The following is a 16,207-nucleotide window of genomic DNA, read 5'->3' as shown; positions in this document are numbered from 1 at the left end:
TTATTTGACAGATTCAGGCTGAAAGCTTAAATTTTCAACCTTATCTTATGATCCGCCCCATAGTTGCGTTGTACACGAACAATGAGCGAACTCTCCTTGAATGTTTTTTGTTTTCCCAAAGTATTCTAGTGAATAAAAATCTACAGAATATAGTTCTGTGACTAAGTTCCATTTTTTTTTAAAAGAGACGCCCAATTGTTTTCAATTAACAATCGTTGTCTTGCTAACGGTTCAATACATTTTAAGTGTTGCTGTAAATACTTGCTATAACTACTCTATGTGGTAAAGCGAAATATTTAGTTATATTATCCTGATCTCTAACACGAGGAAAATGTATATAATCGCAATCTAATGCTATTATTTAATTTAACCTTGTAACCAAACACACAGATAACGCCAATCGGTACCATAATGCAAGTTATTTTAATGAAGTGATACTAACTACCAACATCAAAGCGCGTTGACAAGCTGCCAGTGGAAGTAAATAGTTGTTACACACGAACAAAGTGGTTTCCAACGGCAACAAGTTCCCCGCGCCACAGTTCATTACTGCCCAAAAAACAATCGCTTTGTGTATCATCTGCAGCGAACGCATTAAAACATGATAAATGTAGCAGGAAACCGAGCGGCAAAGAAAGCTGAACAGTAATTCCGACATCACTCCTCCTACCCCATCGCCACCCAACCCATCGCAATAATAATGCCACCCCGTAAAACTATGCCAAAAATGTTATCCCGTCAAGACTTTCTCATTGCACAAAACTTGGCAGTTGTTTCACAGGCGTTCACCACCATCTCTCGCGTTTCTCTCGGCATTCCGCCGCCATTTCTTCCTCACTCTCCATCGGGGATGTTTCGTTCAAGGCTTCACGGGTGGTTTTTATTTTTTTTGGGGCGCTAAACAATTTGTAAGTTCAAGATCGCTCCCCGGGGGTAATGCCAATGAAAACGGGGTAACTACCGTCACGGGCCCGGTCAACAATGGCAAGGTTCTTTGTGTTCGAGTTTTGGATCGTTGGACCTCGCTCAAACCGGGCGCACCAACGAGCTAAAGCTTATTACATTTTTATTATTTCTTCCCCCATGTCCCGTAGCCTAGACGTGTCCAAGTAGTGTGTATGAATATGTGTAAAGTAATAGATGAAATACGGTACAAACTAGTGCAATCGCGTAGTATGTTGGGACCGTTCGAAGAGACTCTTATCGACAAGTTCCTCGATGCTGCATGATTACGAGCAAACCTCAGTAGACTAGCTGTCTAGACGTATTTTAGAGTGCCGGGAAAAAGGGGCCACAGTCTACCCTTCAACCAGCACGATCATTGTACCCATTTTCTGTTAATCGTTACATGAAGTGTCTATCCGGTTTGTGTTCTCTTTATTCTGTCGTAGTTAAAGCCAATCGTTTTCCTTCATTCCATTGAATGCCTCTAGATGCCCTTCTAGATCTTCACTGAAATGATTCGTAGTTGTTTGACCGTATGTCGTTAATGTTGTTCCCATCGATAAATGTCGCTAGCGTAGATCCAATCAAATAAAACTAAATTAATTAATAAACCTAAATGTTTCTTTCTTTCTCTCCTTTTATCTTTCTCTCTCTCTCTCTCTTTCTCTTGCGCTGGTGCTTGTGCGATCGTTATATCGACTGCTAACGCTTCCGGATGTTCTACACGCGCACAAATCCGCCGCCTGGAACGGAAATCAAATCGATGTCCGCTTTCCCACCTGCCACCCGTTTCTTGCCCCGTCCACGCACAATGGTTGCCATGCTTTTCAATACCGACTGCAAAAACCCGTACACTGCAATAACGTTTCACGAACATCGATGGTTTGCCCCCAAAAACCCGGCATCTCGTCCGTTTTACGACTTCCGCACCATGGGAAATGGAAATGCCATCTCTCGCTCTCTCGCTCTGTCTCTTCTACGTTCGTTCTTGTTCTTCCCTTCTTTACGTTGCACATGACACTGAATTTCCCGCTCGAACGAAACAAATTGTGCAAATTTGTTTAATTATTTACTCAAACTATCAAAACTATGTACGAACCACCCATCAAAAATTGTTGCGGCTCCGTTCGGCCACACGCGCCGCGACCTCAACGGCTCGATGACGACACGATGTGCCCGCGTCGTTGCGTCGTTGCATTGCTTTCAATTAAAAATAATTAGGAAAGCGCTTTATTATCGTCAGTGACATCAAGAAAACAGGTACAATGTTGCGGAAATTGTTGTGTTTTGTTTGCTTTCATTTTTCTTTCATTGTGTGTTAGTGTGGTTTTATTTTAAATGTTATTATAAATAGTACTGGGGCGATAGAAATTATGAGCCACATTTAAACTATGCGCGTTATTTTTAAGCCACGCAGTCTGTTCCTAAAGTTTAATTACCCTCGAAAATGTTCAACGGTACGCAAAAAGTGCACTGTGCCTTGATGTGGCATTTTACACGAGCAACAAATGTTGACATTTCCGTTGAATTGACGTCAGTGTTGCATTTGTTTCATTTATTTTATACTCTTCGCCGCATCTGATGTTCGTTGGATGGCTTTTATTTGTTTGTTTCCTAGAAAATTGTTTATACTGTTTTATTGTTATTATTTTCAATTTTTGAACAATTGGTGTCCCACATAAAATTTCATCACGGAAAAAACGTTCATTGGATATTTTTCTCTTGAAATTTTGGAGTAAAAGTAATTTAGAGTGTATTGTTTATAGCGTATTTTTATCGCTGTCAGTTTTTTGTTATGTAAAATAGCGTAACCCGAAAAGCAACTCTCATCGGGACATTAGAAAACAATTCGGAATCGTGCAGTCAACGGTGAGTCATGTGATCGATTGTTACTGCAAAACTCTGAGCATCGACTGAAAGGAAAAATGTGGTGAGAATAGATGTTCTATTACTGATCAGAAATGTGTCGTAAAACGGGTTAAGCAGAATTTAATGCTTCAGTCAAGGAAATGGCCTTGAAAAGTTAAATGTGTCCCGGCCATTCTTTAATAAAATCTATGAGCCGAAGGGACTGCATTCTTTTGACTGCATAAAGTTAAGAAAGCTCTTTTCTTAATGAACGGCAAAATAATGTTGGAAAGTCCTAGGCCCTGATGTTATTTACCGAGCTCCTAACGAAACCTCAATATCTCATCATAGATGATGAGACTTTCGATGAGACGGACGCATTTTGATTTGAAATTTAATCTTCCTTAGGAAGTAAGAAAGCAGAAACTGTTAAAGTTCGATAAGAAATATATGATTTGACGAGCGATCTGCCCATGTAACAAACAAAGAGTAACGTTCGTTACTACCGGTACTGGAAATAAGGAGATAAAGCAAAAAGAGTATCTGTTTCCTCTTTTTAAGTAACATTAGAACCCTACGATCTTCTGTCGGATCTTTGTTCATCGTCTCATTATTCACATTTTGCCCGGGAGTGCTCTGACGTCGAGAGGATCACGTTCGTACCCAAAAAACATGAGTCTTCACAATGGTTCATAGAAAAATACTGGATTTTTATACAGCAGACACGACAGAAACATCTCAAAGAGGTCAAATCTGAGGCAGAAAGGTAAAAAAATGTAAACTTTCGTACAGCAGATGCTTCAGCCAGATTGTTGTGCAGTACCTAATCAGTGTACATAAGCTTAAATTGCGATCGTACGGATGTGATGTTGAAGCTACATAAAATAAACTAGTCTAAACTCATCTAAGGAGTTATATTTTATTGTATAAAAGTTTGAATAGTTTGGAAGGGGTCGATCAATTAGGCAATTTTCTTACCTAATTTATTTGTCTCTAATCTCGAGATGTAGAACATCAAATTTCATATCTTCTGAGAGGCTGTTGAACTGATTGCAATTGGATAATTACATTAATATACCTACACAATTCCTAAACACATCCAATCCTGGTTTTCAAGGTCATTTCTCACTTTAAATCCAAACACGTCCAAGAAACTGTTGATTCAAACTGCACAAATCCCGGATACTAAACAAAAAAACAACAAACAAACACTATTTCACCAACAAAATGCCACAACCTTTCTCAGACCACCTTTCGGGCTGACGAAGGATAGAATCGATTCTTTTGCGTTTCGTTCCGTTGCCATGCTTGCATTTAACAGTGGCAGATATCTTGGCTCAATGGTAGTGCCATAGAGAACATTCGCTTTCGCATTTCGCACAGTTGGGGAGTTGGAGTTTTTCAAGCATACGCCAGGGAATACTAGCCCGGGTGGTTTGAGGCAGCAGTAACGCCGAATCATCGCCACCAACTGTTGGCTCTGCCGATCTCGTTTGAAAATGGGCAAGAAGCATCTCCGGAATGAAGCAGCTCTGATTAGGGTAGAGGTTATAGCTGCCTCCTTCTTCCCAACCAACCATGCTCCAAACAACCCCGCCGAACGCTGCTTCAATATTTAGATTGCGTTTCACGGGTCCATGGCGTTCGGATTCGGTTTGCAGATTTCAAACCCGCCCCTGTCCCGTTGTCTGTACCCTCTGTAACCGCCCGGTGAATACTAATTGGCATCAAAACCCCCGAACATTGATGTTGATGCGACGGACGAGCACTGTGCGAGATGGATATTCTCGAAGTCGTTGGGTCTTTTCTTGCGCTACTTTCACGTGTCAGTTTCAACCGGAACGTGAACCGAGCAGTAATGAGAAGCAACATTCATGATAGCGCACAGAAAGTGATTCTTGGCCCCGGCCAGCGTCGTCAAGCATGCTCAACGATACAGCCCATTAAAGCGTGCTCATTTGAATGAACTATTCGAGACTGACGTGGCAGAAGGATTAATTCGTGATTCGACACCTTGCAAAAGGGGAGGCAAATCTCTCGTAATGCATGCACAATTACCATCGATTCGATTAGCTTAACAGTATCTGCTCTCTGCCTTATAAGTGCTGCATCTATAGTCATCTATAGCTCAAAGCTGAAATCTGCTTTCGATAGACACACTAAAGATAAAAGAAAATCCCCAAGAATTTTAAAATTATCAAACAGATTGTTGATTACAATTTACGGGATAAATATTGTTGCTCGTCCGAGCTGTATTCATTCGTTACAGTTTGGCATGTTTCCAGCAAGCTGATGTTCTTTCTGCTTCCTTCTTTTTGAGGACACTCCACTGCTGTACAAGAAGAATCTACTGATTGCAATTCTCTTTCCATTTTCTGGGCTGTAGTGCTCGGCAGTGCTCTCGTTTAAACTTTCCATCTTCTTGCCTATCCGAGAGGAACTTCTTTGAAGTTGTAAAAATAGTCCTGCCTTCATGCTTGCCAGCTGGAGGGAACATATTACATTGCCCTTAATGAACTCGAGACTTTACTCCATTCAAACAGTTGTTCCGGTGTGAGCAAAGTACATCTGTTTTCTGTTTATTACAACTGTAGAGTCATAACATCCATTTATGTCCACAATAATTTGTAGAGTTCGTATTTTTCAAATCCGGAAAAATGATATGTTGAAAGCATGAGAACCGTTCTATATTGGCTATCAATTTCTGACTCCCCCAGGAGTTCGTTTGCCAATTTAATCTGCCATTATTGCGTCGCTTTCCCCTTGAGATCGGGATCGGGATTTTTTTAGAGAATTTTCATCATCTTCTCAAATTAGAAACCCAAAACCTGTGCGCTAAGAAATTAATCCACCCGATGGCAAGTTTATTTCCCAGCGGAGTTACGCTTTGACATCGAATGACTAATCACCCAAACATCGCGCAATACCGGTTCCGGGCTGTTCCGGGCAATGTACCACGCCACGCCCCGCCACTGCAGCCGGAACATGAAAGGTGAACAGTTTCCGGACGTGTTTCCGATTAAACTCGAGCTGACCAATGAACCGTACCGTTCCCGAGTTCGTTCGCTTTGCGGGGGCCCAAAATCATGCCGTTCCCTTTAACCACACCATGCACACCACGTGGAGAAAAGGGCTGTCGGATCTAATTTCCATCACAAACAAACACCCACTCCCACAATGCCCCCTCTCTCTCTCTCTCTCTCTCCACACTCCACTCGCTTGTCGCCTGGCTATTTATAGCTTAAACGGGTTTCTAATTTCGTACCGGTATTCTCTCTGGTGGTAGAGAATCCCCCACGGTGAGATGATTCAAGGGCCATGGTGGTTGCTCATCCCTGTTGTACAATTTCAACTAAATATGAGCTGCTACAGTCATAAACGACTTCTAAACGTCATGCTGCCGTATATTTCCCAACAGACCGCATCTGCAAAGGTTGTGTTGTACACTGTCGTTTAAGCTAAACTGCTCTTCCAAGAATCGGTGGGGTTTGTGGGAGGGAAAGCAATGGAGTGTGTGTTTTCATGTGCCACGCGCTGGTCTGTTGGGGGGGGGGGGGGGGTTTCACATTTTACGCTAAAAATACTGGTGTTGGTGTGTCGTGTATGTTTGTAATTTTTATTTACTACGGTGAGGGTCACGAACACTGGGTGTGGTCGTACATAATGGTTGGTCAAAATTTTATTTAAAAAATTTTCTCGTTTTTCTTTCGTGCGCTTTTTAACTCCTCAGTAACTTTATTTGTCTTTATCTCTTTGCCTTTCAACTCGTAAATATTTTAATGTACATTGAGCTAAACATTTTTAAAGTAATTTATATTATAGTCTCTTGTTTTAATTAAATTACATTTTTATTAGAAATAAGTGAATAAAACTTGTCTTAAAATGAATTTGATCTTCAAAATTAGTTTCTCAACACATCTCTTGAGTTTTATCTACTTCAACTTCAACTTCTTCAATTCCAACACTTCACAAAAAACATATGGACCGTAAATTCGGAACATTTTTCGTACGATCACTTCGTCTCTGATCTTAAGAGTTTGTGGTGAGAGCTCTTGCCCCATTCCACCCACTCACGCCTAAACTTCCTACCATCCCGCCTTACCGCACCCAGCAAAGCAAAGGAAAAAACAGAAAGCAGGAGAACACACGGAGCACGGAGTATTGCTCGCAACCAGCCAACCAAACCAAACCACATGGCGCGGCCAATCTCACGATCTCTGCTTAAACCCCCGTCAGTAGAGATCGTGTGTGCGTACGAGTCGGATCGGTCGCCTTTTGCAAAAGATCACACAGCGCTGTAATGCCGTTGCGTCTCGCAAACCAATTATTAGTGGCCTGACCTTAAGGTGGCGCGCGCGCGGCCTTTCCCGAGCAGACAACCATTGCCCAACACCGTTGTGTCTGCGGCGCTCGGTGCTGACGTCTTTTCACGGATGCATGTGATTGCAAAGGGTCTGACCTTTATGTGGAACAGCTCTGTTCGGTTTGTGTACTGCGCGGCTTCGTGATAAGTGAGGTAGTTCTATTTTTTCGCATAAAGTTCTGTCTATGGCGTCCGCGAGTGTCATTTATCTGTGCGCAAAAAGGGCTAACCATATGTGGTACGGATCTTTAAAGCAGTGCTCGGCGTGTTCGTTCAGTGCACAGCGTCGATAGGAGAAATAGTGTTCCATCGTCAACCTCCTCTTGTCGGCCACCTGCAGCAGACAGGCCAAGAGCTAAGAGTGATCTTCAAGAGTCACCTTCCAGGCAAGAATCGCCAGTACCCGATTGGAGCTTCCTGGAACGCCGGCACAAACACAAACACGGCCCGAAAATGAATTTGATGTTTCGGAAAAACATGCGCGAAGGTGGCGGACGTGCCGGTGGTGGCGGTTCGAAAAGTAAGACGACCGGCCGGCATCAGCGGAAAACGCGCGACAGCTACGGTGGGGCTGGTTCGGACGAGTACCACTACCGGACGCACATTTTCTTCTCGCCGGCCCACGTCAAGCAGGACAATGAAGGTTGCTATTGCTATGATGGTTATTGTATTTTTTTTTTGCGTAGAAATAGATACCAGAACAACAACAACAACAACACAATCCGTGTCCCCTTTCCATAACCCCACGATTGCCCCTTTCGAACTCTCCGTTCTTACCTCAATGTCCCTTCCAATGGAGTCAAACGGATTTATGTATTTTTTAAAGAAAATATCAATTATTATTATAAGCGAATTTGTGCGATTTTTTCGATTTGTCAGGGTTATGATAACTTCCATCTGTAACACTACAACCATCGTAGCTCGGCTATAAATACATTTGGAGCAGTACGCTATTTCTGTTCATTAAGAAAATCGCAAATACATGCTAATTAATGTTTCTGCCACCCATCCCATCTTACTGTGGAAATATTTGCGTTCGATCCAATCGATCGTTTTTATTACCTTCACTTTCTTCAAGCCTTTTGCTCTTTCTCGTCTCTTCCGATCCGATAGAGTTCCAATCGCAATATTGCCCTGGGAAGGGACACACTCAAACACACACATTTTGTACCAACTAAAATTATGCTCGTGCCATACACCGAGGAATATATCGAACGAATTCGAATCCAAATCCGTTTGTCACCATTGACGCTATTGGATTACTCCCCGTTCCATCCCCATGACCCCCACCAACCCACTCGATTCACTGTGTTTTTTTCACGATACTGACTCCGTTCCTATATTTTCTTCCAACACCCTCTCCCTCCTCCCTCCTCTCCCCATCGAGTTCCCGATGTGACTTTTAAAAATAAATGTAATTTTGTGCGCTCTCTCTGGCATTTTGTCAAAACGAAAAATCGAAGCAATAGCAAAATGAACAACATTCAACAGCAACCAAAAAACAAAAAAAAACAAGTATATAGGCCCATGCACGTATCACAAACACTCACAGAAGCGCAATCTCGCGTGAAATTCGCGTTCTGTTTTCTTTTTCTTTTTTTCTTTCTTTCTTTCGTTTTTTTTTTCGTCACCACCCACATTTCGCTCCGTTGCGCATTCTACGCACTCATTTTCCACGCCCCACCCCCGACCCCGAAAGCTTCATGTTAGTGGTTTATTTATTTCTTAATTCTATTTCCTTTCTTTCCGTTTCACACACATAATTTTCCCACTCATGCCAATGGGGTTGTAATTAGCCCAAGGGAGGACTCGGTATAATCGATTTTTGTAGGAGATTTTTTTTCTCATCAATATTTTAATCGATTTTTGGTGCTCAATCACGAGCGAGAAGGTTTCCTTTTTTTTTTGCTATTTCATTATTTTTATTGAGCTTTGTGCAAACCTCTCCACCATTGCGACACTCAAACGATTGGTTAGTGCACAGCACTGTATCATTTAATGTCATGCGTGCTCATGTAAATGCACACCTGCACATCATCAACCACCGCGTAGATCATTGATGATCGGGGAAAAAAAGAAACAGACACATCAGGTTCGAAACGAAATTCAACACATTTCCCATCGAAATGAAACATCTGTTCGCAGCTGGTGCGTTATTGGGGCCGTGCCGTCTATGGAAATCGTATATCCCGTTTCGCAAAACCACAACATCCTTGCTGTCAGCCAGCCGGCATGTAATCTTTCTCCACAAACGTCAATCGACGTGCCCGAGTTTTCCTCCACTCCTTTCACCTTTTGCTATGGTTTACACATTGCTTATTTCACTAACCGTGTACCATACATCCCTTTCACAGTTTTGTGATTGAGTTTACTATCGGCGGCAGAACAAGAATCACATTTCCGCCCTGTGTCAAGTTCATGACACTTGTCCGTTGTGAATAAGAGCGAAACGTTTCAAACAATCCTTGCCCGGTCCAACCCGGCGTCTGGTCTGGCTCGGCACACACCGATAGGTTTCTACTCTCAGTTTTTTTTCTAGGTTATATAAACAGACGCTTCCGAATTAGCATTATATTTTTCCCCCGACCCCAACGATCTCACTCAGCGGTCTCAGCAGGCAGAAAAAAAAAGAATCGTTTATGAGAACCTTGCTCCCATAAAAAAGTACGCTCTGGCACACAACGCGTGTGGACGAAAATCGAAAGCAGTTCTTCGATGGGGAAGCAAAAAAAAAGTAACATGAATAATCGCTCACCATTACAGCGAACCGTGGACCAGATCGTTCCCAAAGAAAAGAACCATGTTAGAGGGACAATTTGTTGTGTTTTTTTTTCTTGTTCTGCTTGTTTTTTGGCATGCAACGTGAGGAGGGGAAATCCATCTTTTATACGCTCTATTTATAATTTCAATCATTCATAAAAATTGCTCTACGAACGCGCGTCCGTGTCGATTGGCTGATTGGCCCGGGGATGGGGATTGAAATTAATCGGGTCCGCTTGAACGTTCCGACGCTGAATTATGAAAGTGCATGGGTTTGTGATGCCGGGACGGAGGCAGGACGCAGGAAACAATTTGCAAGTCATTAACGACCAAACGACCGGGGAGACATCGTTTGCGGTGAAGGAATAGATAGGATGCTTTAACAAAATGCTTCTCCTGTGGCTACCTGAGCGGTTTCTGGCTTAAGATACATCTTAATAATGAATCATCCAAGGATTCGGCTTACAGATTTGTTTTGTCATTTCTATGAAGCTGACATATTGAGACCTTCTTTTATTGAGAATATATGACAAGATACCAATCCTGACTATTTGGTTTTTATAAAGAAATGTGTCTGATTTTTCCGAGCATTGCTGACTTCATGTTCGACTTTGGTATATGCTCTGGTTTAATTCATGACATGAGGTGGGCTAGTGGGCCTTAGAAAGACATCGTAAAGTCCTTTTAGATTATTCAAATGGACATAGGAGGCGTGATAGGCCCAAACTGAGATGGAGTGATAGACGACGGAGCTCGACCATGGTTCAATATATGTTGGGGTTCGTCAAACTTCAATAAAGAATTAGATAAACAACAGGATTGAATCAGTTGAAATGACTTTTCCGTTAGATCTAATGTTAATGACACTCAGAATGCACTCTATATTGACTTTTTTAAAATACACAGGATCTCCACATAGTTCAGGCACAACACTATGCTACGCTAAATCATTCTTTTTCACGACGATACCAAACATTCATGTGATACGAATGAGATATCATTGGGATCCATCGTATTCTCCGGACGACTTTGTATATATGTCAAACCAGTGTTAGTGTTAAAAGCTTCAATAACAATAACATAAACCTAATGTTTTAGACGTCAGTTAATATTAGAGTCTATTATACTGTTTTCAATATAAAGTTTGACATTTCGAGGCTTTCCTGCTAGATTACCATATAAATAGACAGGCTAAGTTAAGCTATGAATTTAAGCTTGAATTGTTTTCCCCATAAAAGCTATTTCTGCTGTTCCAAAATTAAACATTTTTCTTTCAAGTTTGACCGCGATAGACTTGTTTCGAAATTCAAAGCTATTGTCCCTAATCAAGACCAATAACAAGATAATTGAATTGATTGAATTAATAGTGATATTTGCTGAAACCAAACAATGAATGAAATAAATGCAACGAGCTTATTCTTTAACCCAACACATGTTAAGAAAACAAGGATTTTTAAACAATGAAGGAGGTAAACAAATCTATATTTGTCTGCCCTTTTTATTTAAAAATATTTCAATATTCACTATTATTTATTTATTTATTTTTTCGACTGGCAACTCTGGCCTCAATAACTTAAAAATTATATTTCTTATCCAGATTAGTTTAGCATGTGTAAGCTCATCCTGAGTAAATACAGACTATAGTTTTTATTACAAAAAAGCTTTTCGTCTTACACTTCACGCCAAATATCAATAACTTCTTTTAGATCTACAAATCAATCTGCACACTATTAAAAATAAAGCAAAGAAAAGTTCTCTTACCAGGCATCATGGTTGGGGTGGATTAGAGCGGATCAACTTTGCCATCATTGTTCCCGAAGGAAAAACCATCCCCACTCAGAAGCAACGTTCAAGTCATGAATGGCAACTTGTGGGTCTCGTCCTCGTGAAAGACTTCAAGACCCGACACAAACTGGCGCAAAACTTCACTTTATCATGCAATCGTGGAAAGGGCAAGACAAAAAAAAATATCATAATGTCACGTCTCGGAAGTTTCCCCGCGGTGGATTTCTTATCACTAACGCGTCAAATCCCCATAAGTACCAGGTACTACAGGTTCGTTGCGATCCGTTGAAGGAGCGGATAAATTTACGTTCATTGTGTTCGAACCACCTGCCTGTGGGCGTTGTTGGGAAGAAAGTTTCGCGAGTCCATTCGCTGGCTGGTTGGGTGGTTAAAATTTGTCAACAGCGTTGGCCACGATGGTTTAAACGCAAAAAGCGGACGTAAGAATCAACAAGACCTTCATCATGTCTCGCTGATAAGTACCGGATAGCGGACACTCGTGACAGCGGTTACAGCTGCCTACTCGTAGCTGTCACGGGCAGAATTCGTTTTTCCACCCAAAATGAGTTCGTACACACCGTTCGACTTCGTGCAACGAGTCGAACACATCATCTCAACAGCACCCCATCCACCGGGGCCCAGAGGATGTACAGAGTCAAGTGCGAAACTAAGTGTTACATGCGACCGGCATGTGCTTTCGCTCTCTTATTCTTTCGTCCCTCTTTTTCGGGTGATTATCCCGGTACGGTTGTGAAATTTCGTGGTGAAGGCATCCAAAACCTCAAAGACATCACCAGACGGCGGAAACATTTCTACCTTTGCCCAAGCACGTTAGCTGGTGGCTGTCAACGATAAGCAAAGCAGGAAAAAGCAACACAAAATCCCTTAAAAAACAACAAAACAACCATCGCGCGTACCAGCTACGCGGCAAGAAAAACTGTTAGCCGTTTAGACGCCAGAGGTAGAAACGTCTTGGCGTTGCCTGTTTTCTCAAGTCCTCGCTGTGTTTTTTGCTGTTCCGCTGGCTGGTGTTTATGTCGCTGCCTTCGCAGGAATGACTCCCGCAAAACTTTGTTTGTTATTTTATTTCCTAAGAATGATTATTAAACGCAAACACCGCGTCCGAAGCATTTGCTTCCTGCCCGACCACCAGCTATTACCGCTCTCGCATCCTTTCTGCATCATGCACGAGACTCTTCTTCATGCCTTCATGTCCCTTCGTGTTTTGTGCTGTGCAACAACAACCAGCAAACTAAAGCCCGTTTATCATTCACACTCGCGCCGAACAAAACTTTCATCATTTTGTGTAAAGGGTACCCAACACACATTGCCGCTACTCTTCCGAGGCATGGTTGGAGTTTCAGCGGTGCTTTCTTTTTTGTAACTTTGGCTTTCTGGGGCCTCGTGTTTACCTCATTCTACCATCATTTCCCAAATCTAGAAGGCTTGGCAAAGCTGCTGAAGAAATCATTTCGCTAAGAGGATTATGTTCGGTCGTGTGCTGTGCTTCGCAACAGCATGCTTCGATGAAGGAAGTGAGGATGCAAGCTTTTACATAACCTACTCTAACTAGACAACTAACAGAGCCTTCTTCAATTTCATGTCAAAATATATCCCGATCGTGGATTGAGTATTGGCCAAACCCGTAACGAACCGAAGGCAAAACAAATACACCGCAACGGGGGGCGTTTGGATAGACCCCGTTTGGAACCTATCCGTGCGGTGTACTCGTCACGCTTTTGCACGCTCCTGTATCACCTGTCAAGCGTGACATGACCGTACCCGCTCATCGCCCACCTATCCCGGGCATCAAATTGCACTGAGAGAAAGATGGCGAGTGGGAAAGAACGTCAAGTGCGGTCTTCCTGTTTTGTTTTGAAAACCAATATTTACGCTATACTTTCATCGCTCAAAACCAGAGACAGACCATTCCGAATTAAGCAATTGTGTGGAGGTGGGCAGAGCGCGCAGCGAATCTGACTAGTCATCAACGGCCACTACTACCGATGACAGCTGTCATTTGCACTGCGGGTTAGTATTGCGGTAAACCGCCATCGAACGTTCAGTTCCTCGTTTATTAAACTGTGCAAAAATCTATTCGTCTATATCGTGCACCATTGCACCATTTCAAACCAAGAAACTGAAGTTGTCTTACCATTGGAGTCCATTATTGTTCAGCGAACCGTTACGTGTAACGTCCCAGTCATAGTGACGGAAGAAGGGAAAACAGCAATGTAACGCGTTTCTACTTTCAATACACCATTTTTGTACGCTTAACGCTTTTTCCCCCTGTACAGTTTTGTCTCTAAATCTCAGAGTCATTCCAGCTGCCTTTGCACACTTTGCCCCGGATTTTTTGAACTCGCTTCATTAAAATTTAACAATGGAATTATCGTTTCCATTCACTCCGGTTAAGTCTAACGCCACTATTTTCTATCCAGTTTTCTGCATCCGAATAGCTTCAACGAACTGGACGAAAACGCCAGTCACATTAAATGTCTTGCCACAGAGAATTCGTACGTCGAATGAAAGACGTCTAACTAACCATTGTGCTTTGTGGCCATTTACGTCGTCGAACGCGACCAACCAACGATCAATTTTAACGGCAATGGAACGCTCGATATCGCAAGAGAAATGAATCGTTGATTTCATTTAGACACAGAAATAAAATTAAATTCTGTGTGAGAAGAAATCTTTGCAAACAAAGTTTTATTTGCATAATTGCCAATCGAATCGAAAGGAATTGATAAATTTTGGTAGTAACCTTATTTGGAAAGATACTGTTGGGAATTGCTCAATTTTGTTAGCGTCTTTACTGTTATAATTAGCTTTGTTTTGTGATAGCTCGATCCTTCCTTCACATGCATGTATAAAATATATTTAAAAAGTTTATTAACACGTAAAAGGTAACATTACCAGTAAAAGATGTGATGAATATTTTTGCAAATCATTTAAAGAACAATCAAGCGGGTACTTAACCGAATGGTTGTTTATACGTGCTACTCGGAAATGACAGCTCAGCCACTCATTCAGATTTGACAGATGAACTCCAACACCGGACTTTACCTGTCAGGAAAATATATACTACTACCATGACACTCCATATCATGTCAACGTGAAGTTAAATTAAGCGATACATATGATGAACATGATATGCCACACCTCAATCCCACACCAACAAACCTGTGTCAGAATAATCTTTAAGCTATTTTAAACAGCAATTATTTGGCTTGAAAAGTGGGCACATTTGTGCACTATTTATACGGGTTCGTGTTCAGTATCGTAGATTAATCCCTTTCACCCTATTTTGGGTATAACGAATTCTACAGACATCTCAGAATCAAACCAAATCCACCGCGACTCAACAGTTGAAATCATTATACTAAGTTTATGTCATGAGTCATGTAAAATAAAAAAAAATTGTTGTTATTAAATTTACTACATTGATTTACAAATTATAACCAATGTTTTTAATATGGTACTACATACCTCAACAATAACAATGAAATCTTCTATAGATTCCAACCTTCATATGTTTTGACATTTTTAAATTGAATAAATTTTTATTTTTTCATAATCCGCAACATAGCGTACGAGATTGATAAATTACTGTTTTGATAGTGCGGATTCCGTTGGTGGATGATTAACCTTTTTGTCTGAAGGGTCCCAGTCACGCATAATTCGCACCATATCTCAAACGCAGGTTCCGCCATTCGTCCCGCAAATGAAGTGTAGCGAAATTATGCCGACCCCCTCGCTCGTTCGTCCACATCAAAGCGAACGGCCATATTTCTTATCCGCTCGTTAGCGTTCGCTACCGAAATGGATGTTTGAATGTCAAAAGTTTCAGCCTAATCACTTTACGACCCATCCGCAATGGGTGAGGTTTAAGTTTTCGGGATGGCGACGCACAAAACCAAACAAAACCACAATCAAGCGGCCGGTATTACTCTATCGTGCTGGGCCGATCTTCACTACCTCACAACACAATCATAGTCGGGCGTAACAAACGATTGTCACCCTTCAGTTGTCACAATAAATCTCGGGCTGACAGCACCAAACCTAGAGACCCAGGGCGTTTCTTTGGCATTGGGAAAGATAGAAAGTCATGAGCCGAGATGATGCTGAAGCCGTGGAAGCTGATCGTGGCGTGATGAAGCGTTTGCCTGCCGCAGTATGCCGGTGACATCTTTGGACAGGGGTCAGGCTACTATTTGATGATCTGAGTGTCATAATTTGTCACCAGTTTCAATTTTTTTTTTTGTTCGGCTGGATGAATAAAGTTGAAAGACAAATGAAATGTGCATGATACTTTCCTTCTAACCCTACGACCCACTTACTGTAGTGTTGGTTTAACCAAGAATACGCATTCGTGGCGAGCAATCTTCAAAACACGCTTTTATCATTTCTATCCATATTTATCTGCTAGATGATTATGGAAAACTTTTCTCTTTATTCAACATTCCCAGCACCTCAGCTAGCTTAATCTAAGGCGGGACGTCGAGC

General features: G+C 41.8%; 1 protein-coding gene across 1 annotated transcript in view; it reads left to right on the top strand.

The window, feature by feature from the left end:
- Window positions 1-7,609: 7,609 nt before the first annotated feature.
- The window catches only part of LOC128297944 (uncharacterized), a 29,221-nt gene continuing 20,623 nt past the window's right edge, over window positions 7,610-16,207 (top strand). Inside the window, exon 1 of the mRNA XM_053033664.1 lies at window positions 7,610-7,799. Within this exon, the coding sequence (XP_052889624.1) occupies window positions 7,610-7,799 (190 nt within the window). The remainder of the gene's footprint in view (window positions 7,800-16,207) is intronic.

The sequence above is a fragment of the Anopheles moucheti genome, chromosome 2 (genome assembly GCF_943734755.1).
Source record: "Anopheles moucheti chromosome 2, idAnoMoucSN_F20_07, whole genome shotgun sequence".
Classification (NCBI taxonomy): Eukaryota; Metazoa; Arthropoda; class Insecta; order Diptera; family Culicidae; genus Anopheles; species Anopheles moucheti.
The sequence above is the reverse complement of the archived record's forward strand: the minus strand, read 5'-3'. Positions and strand labels throughout refer to the sequence as shown.